The following is a 25,984-nucleotide window of genomic DNA, read 5'->3' on the forward strand; positions in this document are numbered from 1 at the left end:
TCACCATAATAAATATGATAATAATGAAAAAGTTTTAAATGTTGTGAGAATTACTAAACGGTGACACAGAGGCATGGAGTGAACATATCCTGTTGCATCAATGGCACCAATAGACTTCCTCAGGGTTGCCACAAACCTTCAATTGTAAAAACCACAATATCTGTGAAGCACAATAGAGCAAAGCTCAGTACAATGAGGGAGGCCTCTATTTGTTCTGCTTAACCTAAACTAAGCCTCCTCTCAACTACCAGAAGATAGGATGGCCATTACCTGTGATCTGATACTAGTCATTTGATATGAGAGCTTATACTATATGGATTAGTGGTCTAGGTGAAGAAAGAATACATGGTGAAATTTCCTTCTCATGCTGGCTGGTTAAAGAGATGCCAGAGAACATGAAGGGGAAAAAAGTCTCTCCCCTTAGCAAAGTTCTTTGCGTCCACCATTCATCGAGACAGACCCTAGAGTATCTGAGCCACCCCCGACGTGTGCTCCCAACGCAAAGCCATTCTTCAAGAGAGACACACGACTCACATAGCTAGTGGCTTCACTTTCTAGCCTACTTACATATGTCATCATCAGAAAGACCCACAAGAAACATGGCCTGGAACTCCAATTAAACCAGAAGCTACTGTCAGGCTACAGTCAGGTAATAGCCATGTGACCTTAACAACGCGCATGAGCTTAAGCCTGATCTAGTCAATCTAAAGAAATATAGCCTCCGTTAGCAAACACCTCAAGTCACCAGTCAAGTTTATTTTTCTTTTCCTTTGCCTCCCCTACCTACTTCCATGTCTTGAAGTCCATAAGGTAGACTTGAGGATGCTTACCTTAGCTCTGGTCATCTGCTCAACATTGGTCAGGAGGTCACCCACTTCTAGCTGTAAGTCACTCTTGTCTTTTTCCAATTTCTGCTTGACCTGTTGTAGATTTTCTAGCCGGCCCTGGAGCTCAGACAAGCTGTCTGCATGTCTCTTCTTCAAAGAGGCAGAAGTTGCCTCAAAGTGCAGTGTGGCCTCTTCCATGTCTTGGCGAAGCTTCTGGAATTTTGTTTCCTGTTTTTTCATTATGTCTAGCTGAGCCAAACGGGTGCCTCCTGCCTCCTCCAGCCTTTCATTCAAGTCTTCCAGTTCTTGTGTGAGGTCAGCTCTCTCCCTCTCCATCTTGGCTCGAGTGGTCCTTTCAGTTTCCAGTTCCCTTTTCAAATCCTGTGTCTGATTCTGCAGCAGTAAATAATTTTGACTTTTACTAAGCGCTTGTAGCATATTTTATATTCAAGAGCTTTACTGTATTTTTTAAAACTGTATCAAAACTAAGAAAAGTCATGTAATGCCTTTGGTTTCATTCTATAAAGAAGATAGAATACATAGAAATTAAATGATTTTCCCCAAATCACTACAAAGACCAGAGTTCAAATGTGCCCTTCCTCCAGATCTTCCAGCCCTTGTTGATGAGCAACTTCATTAAATTCTATACGTGAAGGAGAAACTACAGTAAAGAGGACTTTCCAAAAGAAGAGGAAACACCTTTCATAGAACAAGAAAAAAAAAATTTCAAGAGCTTAATAAAAACTAATATGATGAATTTTATACACAATACCTCATGCATCTGGGATTCATTTACCAATCTCAATTATTGGGATCTTGGGCAAATATCTGATGAATCAAATAAATATCTGAGTTCAAGCAACTTACTCATAAGAGACAGCATCAATTTAATTTCACACACAATTCTGCCAAACTTGGTTACTTGGTTTCTTGGTCTGCAGGTGATTTCAAGTACCAGGAGATCCGAAGTAATGAATTAAAATGGGTGGAGGAATGGGGAGTGCTATGGTGAGTGGTAATCTGATACCATTAGAGGCAGAATTATTAGATAAAGGAAATTAGTGACAAGAACTCTCAGAGCCCCAAACTCTTGTAGTGTAAGGGCAAATAGCTCTACAAATCTTGATAGCATCATTATAGTACAGCACAGGAAAGCCACTGATGTTCAATAACATTACCTTAAATAATTAGGCATAGGTTAGGACGGGAGTGAAAAAGGATAGTATCTATTTTAGAGCATGTTTCCTTTCCTTTAAATTAGAGTACCATGGCTTCGAGGATGCCGATTTCTAGATCATGCCAATATGTAGGCTACCAGATCTGTAGATGAGTTGGGACAGAGAAGGCGCTAAAAAATTTGTGATTTCCACATCCAAGTAAATGTGATCCCCTTCCAACTAGTTATTCTGGGATCCAATACCTTTGTCCCAAACAATACTATCATTAAAACAAACATTTCTAGAACATTTCTTCAGAAATAATCTTTAGAGCATTAAAAAAAATTGTTTTAATGTTTATTCATTTTTTGAGAGACAGAGCATGAGTGGGGGAGGGACAAGGAGAGAGGGAGACAGAATCCAAACAAACTCCAGGCTCTGAACTGACAGCACAGAGCCTGATGTAGGGCTTGAACCCACAAACCAGGAGATCATGACCTGAGCCAAAGTTGGACACTTAACCGACTAAGCCACCCAGGCACCCTAGAGCACCCTAGAGCCACCCTAGAGCATTTTTTTTAAATCATGAAGGTAAGAGAATTTGTCTTTTGGATAAATTGAAATTTTTGAGTCTTTTTATTTTGGATAAAGTCAAGTATCACTTGAAGACAAGCCTGGTGAATATGATAGATAATCGCTTGGAGATTAATATTGTGCTTGAAATCATGCCTATAAATCAGTGAGACTGTTTTTCTTATTTGGTTTAAAATGTCTCAGAAAATAATTATCAGAAAGAGGCTCAAAATTATTTTGAGTAATGGTTACATTACTGAGATAAATATTTAGCTCCAAAGGAAAAACATCTATCATACAGATGTATATGCATACAGCATATGTGAGGAGTTACATATATGTGTGTATGTGTATATATCCATTCATACTTATTTTATAACATGGTCAAATAGTGTAAAACAGCCACATGGTCTAAAACTTATAAATAGCATCCCATTACCAAATAATGTTTTGAGACTACAAGTAGGTACAAAACAGATTTTCAGCACAGAAATAGAATTGTTTTCTAATCACAAAGACTAATCATCATAAAAAATTAAATTGCTAACACTGAATGCTCACCACAGATCAAGCACTATGCTTACCACTTAAATGTACTATTGCATTTAATAATATTAGCTCAAAGGCTGTCAGGAAGATTAATAACTGAAAAAAATACGTATCTAGGATTTTAGCACAATGTTTGGTTCACCACAAATATTCGACAAATTACCTGTTTTTATTATGGTAAGAAAATCTAAGCTTAAGAGGTAATTTTTCCAAGTCACTTATCTGTGGAATGTGGCAGTTTTCCTTCTTAACCACTGCTCTTTTCTGCTTCTGTCCATGGTTGCCTCAGGGTATGGATACCTTGGCAAAGCATTTGTCATGAAAGTGCCAATTATTACCCATGAATCTACATATAGCTACATGAGAAATGATTACCTGAAGCTCTTTAACCATGTTCTGAAGCTGAGCCACCAGGCCTTTCTCCTTCTCCACCTTTGAACTCATCTGATTCATTTCTAGTTCTTTCCTGTAAGGGAAAAATGCATCAAATAGAATTTCTTAGGTGATAACATTTGACTTAAATATTTTAAAAATTATAGTAATAACACATGAAATTATTCTCTTATAAAAATTCAACTACTACATCTATATCTGAAGTCTCCTTGGCTCTCACACCCAATCTTTGTTCCTTCCCAAGAGGTAACCACCATTATCAATTTGGTATGAATCCTTCCAGACATTTTTTCTAAGTATTGACATGCATTTGTGTTTACATATAGGTAGAAATAGTTTCATTTTCTCTACTGTGAAAGGTATAATATGTAATATTAAGTATAAATATAATTAAATATATAAGTAATTAAATAAAATAATATAAATAATTAATAATATAGTATATTATTATATATAATTAATATATTATAATATTATAATATAACATATTATAATATATAATTAATAATATAAATAAATATATAATTAAATATAAATGTAAATATAAATAGTTTGTATTTATAGTTCCATAACTTATTTTTAACCCAATAACACATTTTAGTTTTTTTTCATGTTGGCCCATACATAAATTACTTCATTTTATTTTTTTATTATTTTTTTTTTAATTTTTTTTTAACGTTTATTTATTTTTGAGACAGAGAGAGACAGAGCATGAACGGGGAAGGGGCAGAGAGAGAGGGAGACACAGAATCGGAAGCAGGCTCCAGGCTCTGAGCCATCAGCCCAGAGCCGACGCGGGGCTCGAACTCACGGACCATGAGATCATGACCTGAGCTGAAGTCGGACGCTTAACCGACTGAGCCACCCAGGCGCCCCTAAATTACTTCATTTTAAAAATTAACTGTGACATACTATTCCATAATTTAGACATCCTGTAGTTGATTTATCCACTTCCCCATTAATAAGCCCTTAGGTTTTCCCCAATATTTTCCTTCTGTAAATACCACTGTTTATAACCATGCCCCCTTGTGCACATGTGAGTGTTTCCTTAGAGTGGATACAGAGTAGGGAATTCCCTGGGTCAGGTATAAGTGTGTGCTTAAAAATACATAATCCTGCCCTTTGCCCTTCAATAGCAGTGTGAGATTATTTCTCTATATTTACGCCTAATATTAGCATACTTCTAAATTATTCCTAATCTGACAGAAATTGGAAAATTAGAATGCCTTAGTTTTTAATGTCCCTGTTTAACAATGAGGCAGCATCTTGTCATTTAAAAATGGCCAATAAACCAAACGAACTACCTGGTGGTATCCTTTGATCATTTGTCTACTAGATTGTTCATATAATTAATGAATTATAGATTTTCTTTTAGTATTCTTATTTTCTGGTATCTCCTGAAAATATTTCTCACACCTTGTATAACTTGTTCCAATTTTACTTATGTTGGCTTTTGCCACATAAATGTTTAGACATGTGATATCGCTAAGTATCAAGATATTCTTTTTCTGTCTTTGGCTTTTGTCACTTATTCAAGAAAATTTAACCTGCCAATTTTCTTTTTTTTTTTTAATTTTTTTTTAACGTTTATTTACTATTGAAAGACAGAGAGTGTCAGAGAGTGAGCAGGGGAGGGGCAGAGGGAGAGGGAGACACAGAATCTGAAGCAGGCTCCAGGCTCTGAGCTGTCAGCACAGAGCCCGACACAGGGCTCGAACTCACAAACCGTGAGATCATGACCTGAGCTGAAGTCGGACACTTAACCGACTGAGCCACCCAGGTGCCCCTAACCTGCCAATTTTCTAAGATTTATTACCTAAATTTTCTTGCAAAGATTTGTATTGTTTTTATCGTGGTAAGAACATTTAACATGAGATGTACCCTCTTAACAAATATGTAAGTGCATAATACAGTAATGTTAACTATAGGGACAATGTTGTATAGCAGATTTTTAGAACTCAGTCCTCTTTCATAACTGAAACTTTATACCCATTGAATAACAACTCCCTATTTTCCACTCCCTCCAGCCCTAAGCAACTACCATTCTACTCTGTTTCTGTAAGTTTGACTATTTTAGATGCCTCACATAAATGATTCATGAAGTACTTGTTCTTCTATGACCGCTTTATTTCACTCAGTATCGTATCCCCAAGATTCATCTATGGTGTCACATATAGCAGGATTACCTTGTTTTTAAAGGCTGAATAAGAGGGGTGCCTGGATGGCTCTATCAGGTGAGCTTCCAGGTCTTTATTTTGTCTCAGGCCATGATATCATAGTTCTGAGATTGAGCCCACACTGGGCTCCATGCTGACAGTGCTGAGTCTGCTTGGGATTCTTTCTCCCCCTCTCTCTCTGCCCCTCCTTCATGTACTCTCTCTCTCTCAAAAATAAAATAATATAAATAAAATAAAATAAAATAAAATAAAATAAAATAAAATAAGAGGCTAAATAAAATTTCATTGTGTGTAAACACCATATTTTCTTTATCCATTTATCCATCAATGGGTGTTTGGGTTGTTTCCATATCTTAGCTACTGTGAATAATGCTGAATCTTCTAACCGTTTTATAGCCTTGTCTTTACCTTTAATTCTTTAATGCAACTGGATTTTGTGTGTATGAGTAGTGTGTTAACTTTCATCTCAGAAAATGAATAGCTAATATTCTCAGCACCGTTTATTAAGTACTCTAGTCATCACTAATTTGAAATGCCACCTTTATCACATATTATGTTTCTATATATACATAGGTCCATTTAGAGAAAAAGTTTCACAGTTAACGTTATATCTTTCCAAAAACATGGATTTCTAAAATGCCAGAGCTCTTTGACCTGTGGCCTACAAGGACATGGAACATCATTTTCACTTTGCTGAGCTGAAACATGATCTTAAAATGGAATGCTAAGAGACCTCTATCATCATTTCAATGTTCCATACATTTATAGGATTACTTCTTTTCTAAACACCTATCAAGTTCAGTAACTCATCAGAATATGAACAAAACCTGAACATGAGCATGTATCATGGCAACTCATGTAGACAAACAGAAAAACCAGAAGCTCAGTGATGCTCACTTGACTGTGTTCTTTCCTGTGGCTCCAGTGATGGACCTGTTCCCAGCTTTACCCTGGCCTTACCTCACTCTTGGGCCTCACTGTTTCTCTCTCCTATTTTATCTTTTCGCAATAACTTGAAAATCCCTAATGGTGAGAAGAAAGTCTAGCTCAGCAGGGGATGACAAGAGACAAGATGAGAAAGTCCATTTCACTAAGCAGTAAAACTAAACTGAGAAGCCACCTTGCCTTGAGTTCATGTGAGCTGAAAGTTTTGCTAATTTTGATTGTTATGTTTTGCTTTCAATTTTAAGGTTTAATATTTAGATTGTAAATTACTTGATAGAAAAGCTATATACATATTAATGAAGTTATATCTGGCAAACTTTTTTCAAAGAGATCAAAGGCTATATTGAACTTCATATTAAAGGGTTTGGGGTTTTTTGTTTAGTTTAGTTTTTTTTTTTTGTTTTACTTTTTATGCCATTGGTCTCATCATGAGTAAAAGAAGGGAGCCATTTTTATTTTTGGACTTGTAGCCTCAAATTTCAATAATTCACAAGTCATAGGTTTTACACCTTTCTTTCCAATCTGCTAGTCAGATGCTTCCTCAGTCATATTCTACTAGATTATGCATTTACTCTCTTTTCACAACCATATAATAAAGTCCAGCAAAAAAAAAAAAAAAATTCATTTCCTAGGCTTGTTATCTTCCCAGTCAGGTGTTGAGACATCTGGCCCTGAAGTCATGAGGATAAGTGCCATGAGAAAGCGATTCCTTCCAATATAAGGTCTCCCCGAATCTCGCGTCCACAGCGAGGTGACTTACTTCCTCAGCTTTTCTGTCAGCTGCAGCTGGCCGCTCTCCAGGTGCTCCACACTCATGAGGTTCAGCTTCAGATCGCCCTCCAGTTTGCTCTTTTCCCTTTCACAGTTCATTCTCGCTTTCCTCTCCTGCTCAAGGGCACCCTCAAGCTGACAAAAGGAGTAATTATTTAGCCAAATAAATACGTAAAGTTTATACTTCACTAGATGTGTTCACTAACACTTACCTTCTGGAAAAAAAGAAAAATACATGCACAGATTATGTAAATGACGCCCAGTTATGTAGATATTTAAAAATATATATTGCATGCATCGCTAGGACAACAAAAAATCTAGAAATTACGGTGATGAAAGACAACTTTAGAGATTAAAGAATATGAGACTGGGTCTTAAGGAAGGAACCAATAATAAATAACCAGTGAGGCCTTGTTTGATTATTTCCCACTGATGGGAAGCCCACTTCTTCACACAGCAGTTCATTTCATGGGTGGGTAAGTCCATTTACTCAGGAGTGCTTCTTCATAAGAAGCCAAAAATGTTCTCAGTAAATTCTTCTCATGAGTCTAAACTCTGCTCCCTGGAGCAGCACCTAGCAAATATGTCTCCACACGATCATCTATGAATGTTAGGCAGCTCTCCTGAGTCTCCCAACTTAGTATCACAGACCCTTTCGAACACATCTCACATGACATGATTTCTATACCTTCTTTACCACCTCAGTATCCTCTTCTAGTCCATAAGATTATGTCATATTCTCGTTTCCCACCGAGGTGGTCAGAACATTCCAGTTTTGTCTGGATTAGTGTTGTCAACAATACCAAGGTTGGTTTAGCAGGAGGCTAGATAACAATTACACTATGTCTATTTGATCATTGATATGATTACTTTTCAGCAGTAGAAGCTATTTCCTGTAACCAGCAAAATATACGAAGTTCAAATGGGAGGAGGTGGGAGAATTTCTGGAAGGAGTATGTAAAAACCTGAAAGTAGATAAACTCCAGGAGAAAACAAGTAATTGTGTGCATGTGTATGAGCGAGAGAGTGCACGCACACACAATAAATCCTTATACTGAGGCTTTGTGAGACACACCAGCAGTGGAAATGGGAAGAGAATTGAAACAACGAACAGGTAATAGAGGAAATTGATAGAAAAGCATGAGGAAAAAGAAGCAAATAATGCAAATAAAACCAGACCACCCTTGTTAGCAATTTTATAAAGGCTAAGCTTTTGGGACAAATAAGAGAATGAATGCATATGCTATGTCAGTGGGGCAGGGGGCAGGGGGTAGGAGGAATGGTGAGGCAACCATTAAGAGTGGTTTGAAATATCTTCATCTCACAGGGTGTTTGGAGGCAGAACACGGACACCATCTTTAGAATCTCACAAGTATTTTACCAAAGTGTAGGTAGAACACAGCTTGTGATTTACATATCTTTCAATTATAAATAAATCTCAGCACACCACTGGAGACACAACAGGGCCTTGAAACTAATCTTTCAACCTCATGTCAAACAGAGAACCAGCATATCGTCAGGCAAAACACCAGTTTCCGTGGGAGCTATGAGGAAAACTCAGTCACTTACAGGGATAACCTTTTATAATTCATCTCAGTGCTCTCCCACTGCCCAGGGTTGTATGAAGGTTGCATTTAAAAACTGACAGATTACATGCTGGGGCTTCTCTTCTACTGTAGTGGTTCAGTGTACATTAAGAAAAACTAAACCTCTGTTTCCAAATATTAAGGAAACAAGCCATGCCACAAAGTTTTTCCGAAACTGTCAAGTAAATTGAGTAAAACTCAGAGGTTTGTATGCATGTGGGGAGCAAACTAGCTAGATAGTACACTACCTACCTCATCTACTTGCTGTTCCACCTTCACCTTGGCTTTGCTCAGGCTGCTGAGTTTTTCCTCCTCTGTGCGTAGGTCATCCAGGGTCTGCTGATGGGTCTCCTGCATGACCTTGGCTGCTCTGTTAAGTTTGTCGATATCCTCACTTAGAGACTCGACTTCCTCAGTCAGGTTCTTGACCTATGGGAAGACAACAATGATAGCAGCATTAGAGTTTCCACTGGGAAGGTGGACATAATGCTAATGGCCATCTTCTCTCTTTTCTAGTATAGTCTCAGGAGGTATCCAATGTCATAAAGAACCAAATTCCCAATATACTGTTAAAAACTCTAAATTCACTTTTTCTTACACACACACACACACACACACACACACACACAGTTAGGGAATGAGGTATTCAGGTTAATCAGATATTATCAGGATAGCTCATTTGATGCCATTTTTAGAGTGTCATATTATTATATAACAAGAACACCACTAAAGGTAGTTTTGTGAGTATTCATGGGGCACGTAGGAATCTTGTGGTATCTCACATCCCGACAGTGGCAATGAAAGAAGCATTCCAGCTGTTGAAATACATAAAAATGGAAGCTGGCTGTATCAGGCCCACGTGCTTTTTATGAAAGGGAACCAATGGCACAAGAGTTGCTATTTAATCATCTGCCAAAATTACAGTGTCATTTTAGAGACCAGTTGTTTATCAGAGGTTTGGTACAGAGTCCTCAGCTAGTTTCAATCCATACACAGATGCACAAGTTAAAACCCTCAACTGAAGCGGACAGCACGTTAAAAGTCTTTAACTGGAATTAAAGTGACATCTTCAAGGTCAAAGTTTAAATTAATGGCAGAGCTAGGGGTTCAGACATACCCCCGAGTCACCTTTCAGTAAACGGTATCATGTTAGCTCTCTTTCCCAAAAAGGATACTTAGAGGCCCAATGAAACCCTTCTGCTCTTTCTATTAGATTTCAGATGTAATAAGATTGAAACAAGTGAAAATGTATCATTTGGAAAATTAAGTGGGGCTCCATAAGTGTGAATTGGAAATTTGAATGGGGACAGTACAGTTCATCAGATACTTCATTTTATGCCAGTCTGACTCCCACTGCTGCAAAGTTGGAGGCCATCGTGTTAATTAATTTGAGCCGAGCAAGTCTGGTGCCGGAACCCGACAGGGAGTAGGATTGGGGCATCCAGGCCTCCCTAACATTATAGAAAAAGTACCTTGTGCTCTGTAGCACGCTTCTCCTTCTGTGACTTCGCCAATAGTGTTTCCAGGTCATCGATTTCTTTCTTCAACTCGGAACATTCATCTTCGAGCTTCCGCCCCCTGGCAGTCAGCTCGGAATTTATCTCCTCTTCTTCCTCCACCCGCACCGACAGCACCTTGACTCTGGCCTCCAGCTGGATCTTGGATTTAATCAGCGACTCGCACTGCTCTTCAACATTTGCCAGGGTCTCTTGCTCCTGCCATGATGAGGAGAAAATTGTTGCCAACAGCTGGAAATAATTTATCAGCTAGGCGAAAATGCTGCTTAACGCATAGCAAAGAGATAATTGCCTGCCCTGTGACCAGCACTTTCACCCGCCTTTCCTCAGCAGGTGAAATAATATTCCCAGTTCCCTGATCCTATTGTTGAGAAGTGGAGGAGTTGCTGGTGCTTGGAGGTGCTTTTGATCTTTCGGGCCATTCAGTAGATTAGATTACCTCTTCTAAAGCACTTAATAGAATCCTGGTGGCCTAAAGGAGATAACATGCCTCCAAAAATCAGTGGTGTACTGCTTAAATCACAGCTTCTGGAAGCATCCACATGGGCATAGAGGTTGAGGTTGATACCTGCTCAGAATACAGTCTTTTAAGAAAGCAGTGTTCCCTCAGACACTAGAAGATTTATATTATTATAAGTGCCCTGATGCACTTGTTTAATACATATAGGTATCCTCTAACAAGTAGTTGTGTATTTTTTATTTATAGGCTGAATTTAGAATTCATAAATTTTATTTCCAAGTCACTAACTAGATTTCACAATTGCTTCCAGTGAAAATCTTTTCCTCAATGTTCTACCAGAGTAAATTCTAAAAGTCACACATAGCAAGTGTAAAATAGCCTTTCCTTTTGTTCTTTCAAATGTGTTGTCTCCAATTCTCATGGAGTGACCCATTCTTCCTGTGTTATGGGTCAAGCAAAAAAAAAAAAAAAAAAAAAAAAAAATGAAGGGGTCAATTGTCTTTTTGCTACAAAACTTGTTTTATAACTTTTAACCTCTCTAATTTGTCTCTGTTTGAGGCAAAATAAAACCTTTTCTTTGGGAGCAAGTTCTTAATTACCATGGTGTCATTGCAACATAACTTCACATACATCTCTGTCTTCCATCTCTAGACCTCATTCATCCTTTACAATACACCACTTTGGACAACTTATTAACCATCCATGTGCCTTGCATAAGTTGTTTCATTAACTCAGATCAAGAAAAAAAGACAAAATTCTAGACCATTGGTTTCTGGCTAACTTTTGGTGAGAGAATGGCCATCTGCCCAACAAATGGTGCCCAAAGAGGCACAGATGGGGAAGGCATAGAATAGTAAATCTCCAACATCACTGAGGAGCAAAGAGAAGGGACAAATTAAAAACAAAACAAAAATGTCAAAGCAGGAAGAGTCCATGCAGATCAGAGAAGCTTCCAATGTTTGGGAAATAATGGGAACATTTGATCTTAGTTCATACCAGGTCGACAAGCAGAAAGCTATTCACTCTATTCCATCCGGTATGTGTACTGGATCTGTCATCATCACTGAATGAAGAAGACAGTCCAATCGACCATCATTGATCCCTTCATTAAACATGACGGCAGGATTTGGGGGCCGACTGAGCAATGGTATGTCAGGCTAACAGTAGGAACATCCTCTCCCTGATGGCAGTTCTTCTCTCACATATTCAGGATGTTGATTGGAATGGGTTCACTCACTTCTGCTGGTATTTTGAGTAAGTAAATGATTTTATAAGAATCTTTCTTTCTTTGATCCCTACTGTGTTCAGCTGTGTCCCTTAAAAGTGAATAATAAAATATTTCATAGCTCTGTCAACTCTTAAAATCTCAGTTACAATTTGAACTCATCTTAGCCTTCCTGGGTTTTCCCAGGAACTGGCTTGAATGTGTTTCCCATGCTCCCCACGCTGATCCTTTATCATGTATCTAAGGCTTTTACCTACCACCCCCTGCATGAGTGGGGTCCATTTCTATCTTCCGTACCAGCCTAGGTAGCACTGGCCATGCTCTCTGTTCATAGGAAGAATGATGAAGACTGGAAGGCCAGATCTCATCCAAAGCTGCCTCTCCCCTGAGCCACACAAAACATGATCTTACAAACTGTAATTTTCACAGTATGAATTTAAAGTAGGTTTGGAGTGGGGCCCAGGAATTTGTATTTCAAACAAGCATCCCAGGTGAGGCTGAAATGCACTAAGGTTCTGGAACTACTGCTATGTTAAATATGTATCAAAAATATAGGTCTGGGTGAAATTCTTATGTAAAATATGGCCTATCAGAACACTGATGAATAGCATAGCCCCAAAATAAAAGAATAACTTGGGTCTGTCTAAAATTACTAAATTTTCCCTACTTTCCACTTAAGTTAAAAAAAGCAGGAAAAAAAGTTTTGTAATTGTATTGTACGAATTGTATTATAAATTGTATATAATTGTAGTGGAACCTGGTATCTTTTAACTTAGCACTGTGCTAAGTGGGGTGGAAAATATAATAAAGGTGGATAAAATCTCATCCCTGCCTTTGGGATGTTTGAGGATAACAGCAGTCCCAGTGGCCAGAGAAGAGGAATGTGAAAGGCAGCGAGTAAGGGCACACTGGCATCAGATTGGAGATGTAGGCTCAAAGGAGTCTGGAGTCTACAACACACATCTTGCAGTATCTGAAGCTTATTCATCAGAAAAGCAACATATTGTTTGTTTAAGACAGAGCTACGGTTCTCAATCCTAACTGGATATCAGAATCACCCATATAGATTATTTGGACTCATGCAGGGCCTGCTTAATCAAAATATCTGAGAGTGGGGTCTAGGCATCTTTCTTTTTATTTTTTTAATGCTCCACCAATAAGTTTGATGCAAAGCCAATGTCGAGAGCTGATGTTTTTAAGAATTGGACTGATGAGTAAAGTTGATTTAGACTGGGAAGGGGAAGTAGAGAAACCAAAATCAGGAAAACCGATTAGAAACATACTGCAATAATCCTGAAGATCTCAGTAAAGCTTTTCTTGGGATCTACTAAATCCTGTCTTTTGATTTGCTAATGGAGCAAATTCGATTTGTATGGAGCTACATACAAAACTTAAATTAAGACCCAGAGCTTCCTGGCTCCTGTGATAGATTATGGTGCTTTAATGTAGTTAAAACCCATCTAATAGTTTGTCCCCTTTTCAAAGACATCCTGCCAACGAAATCATTTCACTATGAAACAGGGTGTCTCTTTAAGTATTTCCATTGTGTTTGGTGAAATGCTATAGTTTTTGAAAAGCACATGCTTCATTTTTCTCAAGTGAACACTGCCTGCAAAACAAGAGACTCTAATTAAAAACTTGATTTGAAGAACAAATGGTGGGGCCACTCACAGCTTGCAGCTGAAGAAGCAGGTCATTCTTTTCCCTGATGAAGCAGACTTGTTCTGCTTTCAATTCTTCCCTCTCAGATTCTGATTTCTCCAAGGCTTTTTGCAGTTGCACATGCTCTTCCTTCAGAGCAGCCATCTCCTTTCCCATTCCAGCAGATTTAACGAGAGGCTTGATCTTGAAGAAGAGCCTCATCCAGGGCCAGTTCTTCACAGCCATGAACACTCTTATGTTCCACTGGATCAAAAGAAGTGCATCCCTAAATCAAAAGAGAAAGAATAAAAGCAAGTCAACCCAGGCTATATGAGAGTTATTTTCCCAATTAAGATCCTTAAGAAGCATATCTTTTTAGGAGTCATTAAAAATTCTCATTAGTCTTCAAAGCACTTCTACATCTGGGCTCTCATTTGATTCTGGCAAAAGCCTTATGAGGACTTCTGGGGCTAGCAATATTGTGGGCTAGGTGTCCCCCAAATACTCCCATTACATCCTTTCAATGAGCACTGAGCCTAAAGGAGGAAAGAAAGAAAGAGGGATCAAAAAAACCTTAACAAAAAGTGAATGTGTGTATACCTTGGCCATCTTCATGGAATGAGGGATCTAGTTTTGATATTGTAGGGATTTATACTTTTATACCCATATGGATAAAGAGACAGGCTGAGACTTTCAACGAATGTCACCCTTAATGAAAAGAAAAATTTAAAAATTCACCACTGGCACAAAGTGATGTCAAAGAGAAATACATCTGATTTGCTCTGGGCTCAGGATGAAGAAAAAATTCTACTCTGGGAATTTTTTTTAAGTTTATTTTCATTTATTTTGAAAGAGAGAGAGAGAGAGCAGGGGAAAGGGAAGAGAGAGAGGGAGACAATACCAAGCACTCTCCATGCTGTCAGCGTGGAGCCCAATGGAGGGCTCAAACTTATGGAACAGCGAGATCATGACATGAGTCAAAACCAAGAGTTGAACACTTAACCAACAAACCACCCAGGCACTCTGAAATGTACTTTTTATTTTTTATTTTTTTATTATTTTTTTTTTTATTAAAAATTTTTTTTTCAACGTTTATTTATTTTTGGGACAGAGAGAGACAGAGCATGAACGGGGGAGGGGCAGAGAGAGAGGGAGACACAGAATCGGAAACAGGCTCCAGGCTCTGAGCCATCAGCCCAGAGCCCGACGCGGGGCTCGAACTCACGGACCGCGAGATCGTGACCTGGCTGAAGTCGGACGCTTAACCGACTGCGCCACCCAGGCGCCCCATGTACTTTTATTTTTTTAAAGAAACTCATCTAAACTGGCTCAAGAAGATAGAAAATCTCAATGACCTATGTTGTTAAATAAATGGAATCAAAATTATAAAAATATATCAAAAAAAACCCATCACCAGATCTACATGGCTTTATAGGCAATTTTACCAACCATTCAGGGAATAGACAATCAAAATAAATTGTTTCATGTTTTACAAAGAGGAAACATTCTCTACTTATTTTACACGGTTAAGGTAATCTTGATCCAAAGTCAGATAACACAGAAGGAGAAAATAAAATTACAGACCAAACTTATTCATGAACATTGTTGCAAAAATCTTTATGATTATACTACAACCAAACCCATCAATATATGAAAAAGGTATTTCAGAAATAAAGCTCTCTTAACATTTAAAAAATCTATTAATATAATTTAATACACTTATAGGTTAATGGACAAAAAAAACCATGGGATTATTTCATTAGATACAGAAAAAATTTAACCATTTTACTGTTGAAATCACTTAATGAAATAGGATGGAATGAATGTCCTCCACACAATATATCATACCTACAAAAAGAAAAAATCTACAGTAAACATCATCTTAAAAGGGAAATGATAGCTTTCCCCAAAGCAAGAAATATGACAAAGATTGGTAAAAGTTTTGAAGTCCAAAATACTGCAAGTTAGTAGCAATACACAGCAATGAGACTTTCATACACTTCTGGTGAAGAGTAAATTGGAAAGCATTTTGACAATATCTCATGAAGATGGAGTTGTGTGTAAGCTAAAGTCTAATAATTCATACCCTAGAGAAAGCTATTCAAAGTGTGAACTTCACCAGCTGCTATCAACAAACTCTCACTGCATGAACCAGCATTTTGAGTAATACTGCACTCAAGAAACTCTTGCATACATGCAGGAGTGGATATTTATAAAAACGACACTACAGAGCAGTTCCTAATAGCAAAAATTACAAATGAGTTAAATTTACTTGGGCTAGAAAATGGATAAATAAATCATGATATATTTGTACAATGGAATACTATAGAGCATTTAAACTCCATAGTCTAGCACTAGATTTATAAACATTAATAAATTTCAGGGGTGCCTGGGTGACTCACTCAGTTGGTTAAGTGTCTGAATCTTGGTTTCTACTCAGGTCAGATCTCATGGTCCTGAGACTGAGCCCTGAGTTAGGCTCTGGTGGGCATGGAGCCTGCTTGATTCTCTCTCTCTCTCTCTTTCTTGGCCCACCCCTGCTCATGCTTGTGCACACTCTCATAAATAAATAAATAAATAAATAAATAAATAAATAAATAAATAAAGTTTCAAAAATAGTTCCAAATATAAAGAACAAATTTAAGGATAATATATGGAATATTATTTATGTGAATACTGAAAACATGTAAAATCATAATTTTTTAAGGATATCTATATATCCCTGTAGGATTTGGATCAAGGCAGAAATCCACAAGGGGTTTCAACTGTATCTGTTAATTTATTTTTTTAAATGTTTTGAGCAACTATAGAAAAATAGGTTAAAGATAAGAAAACATACCTTTATATATTTTATATATTAAACATTAATGAAACATGGAATCATAAAACAAATTCAGGATCTGGGAAACTAGGTATAGGACCTCGATCAAGGGAGAAATACACAAGGGGTTTTAATTTTGTAAATATTTTAATTGTGAGCAATTGTAGATGAAATGTTAGGAATTGAAATACTTTGATGATAAGCTCCATGAGTATGCATTAGAATATTTTCTGTATTTTTTGTGTATTTGAAACATTTTATAATAATTTTTTAAAAGCCATCCAATGATTTAGAAGGAATGAATAGTAAAGACCTCATTTTATAGATGAAGGAAGTAAACTATATAGAAATTAAGAGTTTTACCCATGTTCACAAAACTACTCCTAGAAGCCATGTCTTCTAATCCCCAAACTCCCATACCATACCAAGCACTGAGTCACAAAAGACTCTGAGGAGAGGTCTCTCTAATATCTTTGGTATCACCATGTAATGATATTTTTCTTCTTAGGAAAAACAGAAGGAATTAAAACACTGACAATTAAACAAGTTATACCAAGACCTGTGGACCTGTCTTCAGAAGGTAAACTACACCATGGAAAAAATAAATGCAACAATTGTAGAATCTGTTTTTCAGAATCCCTTTGTTTGGAGATTTTACAAGCTTGCTTTCCATGGTTCTATTAGACAAAACCTATACCTTAGTGTCCAAATGTGATAAATGTCCCTAGTGAGGCTGCTTGAAATGAAGTAACAGAGTTAGGATTACATATCACCAACAGCCATAGTTTCTGACCCAGGGGAGGTTGGAAAGGGGTCAGGACACCTCCCCACTCTGCAGCAAACTTCCTGAGAGTTGACTGTGGGAGGCATGCAAACTTTTCCAGGTCTGCTTCTATTACGAAATGTGAGTCACACCATCCTCAGAGATCCAGACTTCCTTGATTATAAAGAATCCCTCCAAAGGGAAGGCTGGAAACAATACAAGAAATACCTGAATTATGTTTATACTTGGTTGGATAAGGCAATAAAAGCCCTTTGTGCTCTGTTTGGTGTTCCATGATTTAAAATTTTTAAGTGATGTCCCCACATAAGCAGAGGTTGCAGTTCTTTACCTTGACCTATTATAAGACAATGAGATAAGGTCACATTGATTTAGGTACATCACTACTCTAGCAGTGGGGGTGAAGGGTAGTGATATCATACCTCTCTTCCAGAATCCTCTGGTACTTGATTCGCATCAATTTGCCCCGTACTTTGGCTTGGAACATTGTGAAGACTTTAGAAAGTCTCTCATCTCTCATTGCTTCCAGTTGTTCCAGAAAACCAGCTTTTAAAAACACCTAAAAGAAATAAGTCAGATATTACTTCCACTCACAATGGGTATTTATTAAATGTCTAATGAATGACTGTATAAACTAATATACTCATTGATTAGTTGTATTTCTTGTCAAGTTTTACTCAGTGGGTAAAATGCACATTCTAGAAAGTTTGATTTTATAAATTCAAAGTTTGCAGAAAATATTTTATTTAATCTTGTGGTTATTTTGGTTCCTTAAGAATATGGACTATTCTTGGGGTGCCTGGGTGGCTCAATCAGTTAAACATCTGACTCTCAGCTTCGGCTCAGGTCGTGATCTCACAACTTCATGGGTTTAAGCCCCATCAGTCTCTGCACTGCAGAGCCTGCTTGGGATTCTCTCTCTCTCTCTCTCTCTCTCTCTGCCACTCTCCAATTCACTGTCTCTCAAAAATAAATAAACAAACTTAAAGTAAAAAGAACATAGACTATTCTCCTTATCTGTTAATAATGTGTAGGTTGTCAAGGGAACCTGGTTTAAGTTTTAAGTTAGACTCAGCCAGGCAGTGTTCAGAAGTGCCAGGCAGGGGTCTGCAAACTTTTCTGTAAAAGGCCAGATAGAAAATATTTTGGACTTTATAGATCACATAGAATTTTCATAGATCTAAAGAATCTTCTTCATCTCCTCCTCCTCCTCTTCTTCCTTCCTTCCTCACCTCTTACTCTGCCCCCTTCTTTTTAAAAAACAACCATTTAAAATGTCAAACCATTTTTAATTAATTTATTATTTTTATTTTTTAATTTACATCCAAGTTAGTTAGCATACAATGCAGTGCAACAATGACTTCAGGATAGATTCCTTAATGCCCCTTACCCATTTAGCCCATCCCCCCCCCCCACAACCCCTTCAGCAACCTTCTGTTTGCTCTCTTTTAAGAGTCTTTTATGTTTTATCACCCTCCTTGTTTTTATATTGTTTTTGCTTCCCTTCCTTTCTGTTCCTCTGTTTGTATCTTAAATTCTTCATATGAGTGAAGTCATATGATATTTTTCTTTCTCTGACTAATTTCACTTAGCATAATACCCTCCAGTTCCATCTACATAGTCGCAAACAGCAAGATTTCATTCTTTTTGATTGCCAGGTAATATTCCATTGTATCCCATTTGGGCTCTTTCCATACTTTGGCTATTGTCAATAGCACTGCTATAAACATTGGGGTGCATGTGCCCCTTCAAAACAGCACACCTGTATCCCTTGGATAAATACCTGGTAGTGCAATTGCTGGGTCATAGGGTAGTTCTATTTTTAATTTTTGGAGGAACCTCCATACTGTTTTCCAGAGTGGCTGTACCAGCTTGCATTCCCATCAGCAGTGCAAAAGAGATCCTCTTTCTCCACATGCTTGCCAACATCGGTTGTTGCCTGAGTTGTTAATGTTAGCCATTCTGACAGGTGTCAGGTGGTATCTCATTGTGGTTTTGGTTTGTATTTCCCTGATGATGAGTGATGTTGAGCATTTTTTCATGGGTCAGTTGGCCATCTGGATGTCTTCTTTGGAGAAGTGTCTATTCAGGTCTTTTGCCTATTTCTTCATTGGATTATTTGTTTTTTTGGGTGTTGAGTTTGATAAGTTCTTTATAGATTTTGTTTGCTAACCCTTTATCTGATATGTCATTTGCAAATATGTTCTCCCATTCTGTTTGGTTGCCTTTTAGTTTTGCTGATTGTTTTATTCACTGTGCAGAAGCTTTTTATTTTGATGAGATCCCAACAGTTCATTTTTGCTTTTGTTTCCTTTGCCTCCAGAGATGTGTTGAGTAAGAAGTTGCTGCGGCCGAGATCAAAGAGGTTTTTGCCTGCTTTCTCCTCGAGGATTTTGATGGATTCCTGTTTTACATTTAGGTCTTTCATCCTTTTTGAGTTTATTTTTGTGTATGGTGTAAGAAAATGATCCAGGTTCATTTTTCTGCATGTTGTTGTCCAGTTTTCCCAGCACCATTTGCTGAAGAGACTGTCTTTATTCCATTGGATATTCTTTCCTGCTTGTCAAAGATTAGCTGGCCGTACGTTTGTGGGTCTATTTCTGGGTTCTCTGTTCTGTTCCATTGATCTGAGTGTCTGTTTTTGTGTCAGTACCATACTGTCTTGATGATTACAGCTTTGTAATACAGCTTGAAGTCTGGAATTGTGATGCCTCCAGCTTTGGTTTTCTTTTTCAAGATTACTTTGGCTATTCAGGGTCTTTTCTGGTTCTTTTCTGGTTCCATACAAATTTTAGGATTGTTTGTTCTAGCTCTGTGAAGAATGCTGGTGTTATTTTGATAGGGATTGCTCAAACCATTTTAACATATAAAAAATAGTCCATGTAGATGGACCTTATACCAAAGTTTTTGATCTCTACTCCAGAGAATTCACTTTGTCTTCGATATTAATGAGTCCACATACACTTTTTCAAGAATTATTAGTAATGGTCAAGATGAGGTGAGTGAGGTGTCAGACACAATTTTAAGGAAGCTCTCACTTTTAAGGTTGTATAAGTCAGTACTTACATAACCTTAATAGTGAGTGCTTCTCAAATTTTGTGCTTTAGGAGGCTCTTTTTACTCATGCTAGTCCTAGTCCAGATGAGTAGTATACAGCAAAAATAACTAAGCACACAAGGAAGCAAGAGGCCAGTAGTGGAAATCAGCAGAAACAATGAACACCAGAAACAGACTCTCAAGAACTCAAAAGATGGGAGTCGACTAACATTTTATAATCATGTCCTAATGGAGTTCTTTTTCTGTGAGCTCTTTACCCTAGACCTTCCAATTCTCCTTCTAACAATTTGGTCCTTCTGTGGATGTCATTAGGAACAACTTGATGTTGACCATCAACTAAAACCAAATCTATTAGAAGTTTCCCATAATATGTGGATTATTCCAAAATCATCTAACATCAGACAGAATTTAGCAAACTACATTTAAGGGACTTAATTTTGGATTAATTTTTTTTAGATAGTGGGGTTGATCTTAACATTATTTTATTTTATTTTTTTAGAGAGAGAGGGAGAGAAAGTGAGTTGTGGAGGGGTAGAGAGAGAGAGAGGGAGAGGGAGATTCTTAAGCAGGCTCCACACTCAGCACAGAGCCCAGCGTGGGGCTCCATCTCACAATCCTGAGACCAAGACCTGAGCCGAAATCAAGAGTCAAACGCTTAGCTGACTGGACCACCCAGGGACTTAAACATTTTTAATTACTCATATAGTCTCCTAGAATTAATTCCCTAAAAGAGTACTTGTGAATAAACCAATTCACACACATACAAGCAGTTCATTCCAATAAGCTGATTTACCTTCTTCTAGCTCTGATGTCGATGCACATTTTCTAGCACAGCAAGGTTAATTCAATATTTTATATCTTGGCCCAAACTTACTTAAATGAATAATTATAAAAATGCAAATGTACTCAAGACTGAGGTTTAAGAAACATTGAGTTTTCTCCCAAATAGCGTTGAAGTTTCCACTTTCAACCAAGCTCTATTTGTGTTATTTGCGGTCACAAGAACTGTAGAATGCCTTATCATTGCACTTTCATGGGTATTTTATTTTAAGATACACACTCTTTCCTCCCACTCTTCTCCAAATGCATTCTTCCTAGTTTTCTGTTACCTTAGTGATTCCAAAGCGATACTGGATATGGTCTATCTCCAATGAGCCAAGTAATTCTTCAGTGGCTTTTCTGCTGCTCACAAACCTACTCTTTGGAAAGGCTCTGGGGTTCAGGATGCAGTACCTAATTTAAAATAGATAACGAATAAGTCCTGGGATCAGAGAGGTCATATGATTCAAACGAAGAATAATTTGGACAAGTGAGGTAAAGAAGGTACAGACTTGTACCTCTCCTATCAATATGTTCAATTTTTGCAAAACTCCTGGAAAAAATAATGAGGATACAAGCAATAAAACCTTACTTTGGCATAATAGTGTGTATTTTTATAGTACTTTAGAGACAACATCATTTGATTCTCTGCTCAGTTACAGACGGAAGGAGAGATTGAGAGTCAAAGGGAGAGAAAGAGCCAGGCTTAAGTATCTCTATTGTACAGGTAAGAAAACTGAAAAGCAGAGACATTAAATGTCTCTTCCAAGATTTCTTCACCCTAATGGTGAGCTGGCAGAGAACTAGAAATATGCCTCTTAATTCTGAGACAGGTACTCTTTCTACTCTACCATACTTGGCTCAAATTTGCTTGATGACCTATAATTTACACTTTTGGAATTTAGGAAGTAGCAAAAATGCCTCTCCTGCGGCCTGCCACACACCCTGCTGGCTTCCTTTCTTTCACAGGCTTGCTAGTAAAGCAACAGCCTACTTGGAAGCCAGCTACGATTAAGTACATACAACATTTCAGAAATTCAATTCAGCCTCCATGTCTTTCTTCTGTATATATTTCTTCTATATGTAGGTCTATTATCCGTTAATAGAGATTTAAGGATATTACAGCTACATGGATGTTGGATTTAAGGGGAAGTAATAATGGAACTCTGTCGTCATATATCTCACCACCACCAAAACACATCGATCTGTAGTCTGGAGGACATCAACCAAACAAACAATGCATGCCTAAACACTCAGGAAGAGAGGAAAGCAGAATGCCTTAGGTTCCTTGGGTCCTAGGATGTATATGTTTACCTTTGTTTAAAATCAGCATACAACAGTTGGTTCGGAAAACCTTCACAGCATATCTTGATCCCTTCTAAGACACCATTACAACGCAGCTGCTGCAGAACCAAGTAAGGGTCCAATATACCTGAAGAAGAAGGGCCGTGCTTAGTCTGTGTCCAAAAAAGATTATTACTCAAGATTTTGTCCTAATTGCTGCATCTTGAGATTTTAAAAATGTTTGAATTTTGTGCTCTTTGCATAATAGGTAGTAGGCATTCACTCACTCCCCAGCCTGAGGACACTCACAGTACACATCCTTTCATGCAAGAGTCTCCAAATAGGATTTACTCAAAATAGGATTTACTCAAAATTCCTTTAACACAGAATGAACCTTTTAACTCACAGTTTGTCAACTTTTATAAGCAAATACACCTAGAAGGCAAAAAAGAATACATTTTTGCTAGAATTGTAAATAGCTGGCATTATATCCATTCTCTGGCCAGAACCAGCCAGAAAGGAGCATAAGAACACAAAAGGCAACTGCCACCTCCAAGTAGGAAGGAAAAGGGATTACAAGAAGGGGGAATACAAAGAAAGGAGAAGATGAGCACAGCCACAAAATTGTTTACTATTTACGAAAGACTTGAGCACATGCCAGCCTACATTCTCTCCTCACTATCTTGAGAGCACCTAAGTTTTATTCTATAGCATAAGCATCTTCCTATCACTTCCACGTTTATCAGATGAAACCCTACTAGAGCTGCAGCAGCAATCTCTGAGAGAAGCCTTAGATAAACCTTCCAAGGAGCCTTCCAAGGAGTCTTCAGGAAGAAGCCAAGTAGTGTTCCTCTTAACACAAAGGGCTATGAAAGTATTGTCAGAAAAATGGAAACCAGATGATTCTCTGTTTATGTCCAAAGTCACAGAAATAAACTCTAAGCCATATATTCATCTTCCTGTACTCTAATTCCTTTCATAGATAGAAACAGATGATCTGTAAGAAGGGGAACAAGTGGACCTCTATGACCCCAAAAGGTCAATCATGCTATTCTCTTTAAGCACATATGAAAAACTGTCTTGATTAGATCACAAAGCTTTTCTTATGACTTTGTCTTATAACTTAAAAAAAAAAGAAAATAACTGCTAAAATCAGAGTTGACTCTATGGGAGACAACTCTAATAGGTAACAGAATTGCTCCAAAATAGAGGCAGCTAATTAGATTTCTTGCCAAATGGAAGCAGTGTCCCTAGATGCATTCAGAAACCCAGCTGATAAGAAACAATGAGACAAAAACATACAGAGTCAATGAACATGAAGTGTTTGTGTTGCAAAAACCCAAACTGCAGTATCATTGTTTAGTATCACACTTTCCCAAAATAGGTCACAGGCTGTCAAGATTAGGGTCTTAATTACAGGAGGTTAATAAAAATGCAAGATACTACAGAACCTCAGAAATTAGAATCAGCAGCATCTGGCTGGCTACATATTCCAAAGGTGATTAGTGCTCTGAAGACTTAAGTGTGTATCACACATATAACTTTGAGCTGACAGCCTCTGACCAAGTTATATAGGAGCCTGTAATTCCAAAAAGAAGTCTGAGAATCTTCAAACTCATTATGTAAGGAAAGCAATCCATGTAGTTAATAATGGTAAAAACTTTGTTTGGGCAATTAAATACACAAACAAATAATTTACCACCACCCACCTACTGCTGTCCTTTCATCAAAAAGCATCCACTACAATAGCCAAGATATGGAAACAACCTAAGTGTTCAGAGATGGAAGAATGGATAAAGAAGGTGAGGGGTGTGTGTGTGTGTGTGTGTGTGTGTGTATGTGTGTGTGCGTGCGCATACATACATATATACATGTATACACAATGGAGTATTATTCAGCCATAAAAAAGGAGAAGGTCCTGCCATATGCAACAACATAGAAGGACACTGAAGGCATTATACTAAGTGAAATAAGTCAGGCAAAGAAATATAAATACTGTGTGATCTCACTTATATGTGAAATCTAAAAGCAAACAAACCCAAACTCATAGGAAAAGAGATTAGATGTGTGGTTGCCAGAAACAGGGGGTGGGTGAGGAAGGGGAAATTGGACGAAGGTGGTCATAAGGCACTAACTTCCAGTCATAAGATAAATAAGTACTAGGGATATAACATACAACATGATGAATACAATTAACACTGCTATATGGTATATTTGAAAAGTTAAGCGTCAACAGAGTAAAGTTAACAGAATCAATTCTAAGAATTTTTATCACAAGGAAAAAAAATCTATATGAGGTGACGAATGTTAACTAAACTTGGTAATCATTTCACAATATATGTAAGCCAAATCATTGTGCTGTACACCTTAAATTTATACTGTAGTCCTATATTTCAATTATATCTCAATAAAACTGGGGTGGGGGAAGAAACATTAAAAAAAAAAAAAACTGCCCATGCCTCAGAAGACATAGCTAAAGAGATGGGTGCTGTAGAGAGAAGGAAGATATTATTATTGGCAAGGAAGACTGGAGGGAGTTCTTAACAATTAGAAATGGATTTAGGAACTGTCTTTATGGTCAATTTAGATAATTCAGATCAAATAATCTCCTTTATGCCTAAATATCTACCTTAATTCCTCCAGTGATTATCTAATTCCTTTTATTACACTTTGCCCTCATAGACAATGGCATAGAAGCTCATCCAGGTTTTAGTGTGAAATTCAAGGAGGAATTTCAATGCTAATATCAAGCATTCTAATGTTACCCAGTTGGGTCGGATTCGTGAAATCCTTCTGTATGTCCACTTGAACCTCAATTCAAAAGCAATCTTAAGGAAGTTCTGAAGATCTCGCTTTTAACTTACTTTCATTTTACTATCAGAAATCTACTCTTATATAAAAGGGACCAGTAATTTTTTTAAAAAAGACATTCAACATAGCTTGAATCAAATGTATTCCCCAGTACGGATTACAAAGAAGTCTAGTTCTTACCTGGCATTTTGTTCACATTGGGATTTATGCATCTCACAAAATGAGGTGCTGTTGATTTCAGCTTAGTCATCAATTTATTTAGGTTTTCCTTAAATAGAGACCATAACAAACACAAAATCACTTTGCAAATCACTAAAAACACCAATCTACCTCACAATTGTCTCCAAGTCCATCAACTTAATCGTAAAGCCAAGATGCATATCAACAATAAAATAATGAATTCAACATTTTCCCTGCTTACCAAACCATACATTATTTCTTTCCTATGACAAGCCAATATTTACCTGACAGATACAGTTCTGTTGTGAATCAGATCTACCTGTTTTGAATTTGATAGCAATAATTTATGACTGGGCAATAAAATGAGTTGAACACATAAACTGTTTTTCAAGTTTTCGGTATGCAAATTC

General features: G+C 37.5%; 1 protein-coding gene across 1 annotated transcript in view; it reads right to left on the reverse strand.

The window, feature by feature from the left end:
- Positions 1-25,984, reverse strand: part of MYH15 (myosin heavy chain 15) — a 147,953-nt gene that overhangs the window by 65,391 nt on the left and 56,578 nt on the right. The window contains exons 18-27 of the mRNA XM_045501924.1: positions 25,575-25,662; positions 22,614-22,731; positions 21,590-21,713; positions 17,846-17,982; positions 13,852-14,107; positions 10,451-10,693; positions 9,231-9,407; positions 7,382-7,527; positions 3,482-3,572; positions 831-1,220 (exon numbers count right to left, since the gene is read on the reverse strand). Of these exons, the coding sequence (XP_045357880.1) occupies positions 831-1,220; positions 3,482-3,572; positions 7,382-7,527; positions 9,231-9,407; positions 10,451-10,693; positions 13,852-14,107; positions 17,846-17,982; positions 21,590-21,713; positions 22,614-22,731; positions 25,575-25,662 (1,770 nt within the window). The remainder of the gene's footprint in view (positions 1-830; positions 1,221-3,481; positions 3,573-7,381; positions 7,528-9,230; positions 9,408-10,450; positions 10,694-13,851; positions 14,108-17,845; positions 17,983-21,589; positions 21,714-22,613; positions 22,732-25,574; positions 25,663-25,984) is intronic.

This window comes from Leopardus geoffroyi, chromosome C2 (assembly GCF_018350155.1).
Source record: "Leopardus geoffroyi isolate Oge1 chromosome C2, O.geoffroyi_Oge1_pat1.0, whole genome shotgun sequence".
Lineage (NCBI taxonomy): Eukaryota > Metazoa > Chordata > Mammalia > Carnivora > Felidae > Leopardus > Leopardus geoffroyi.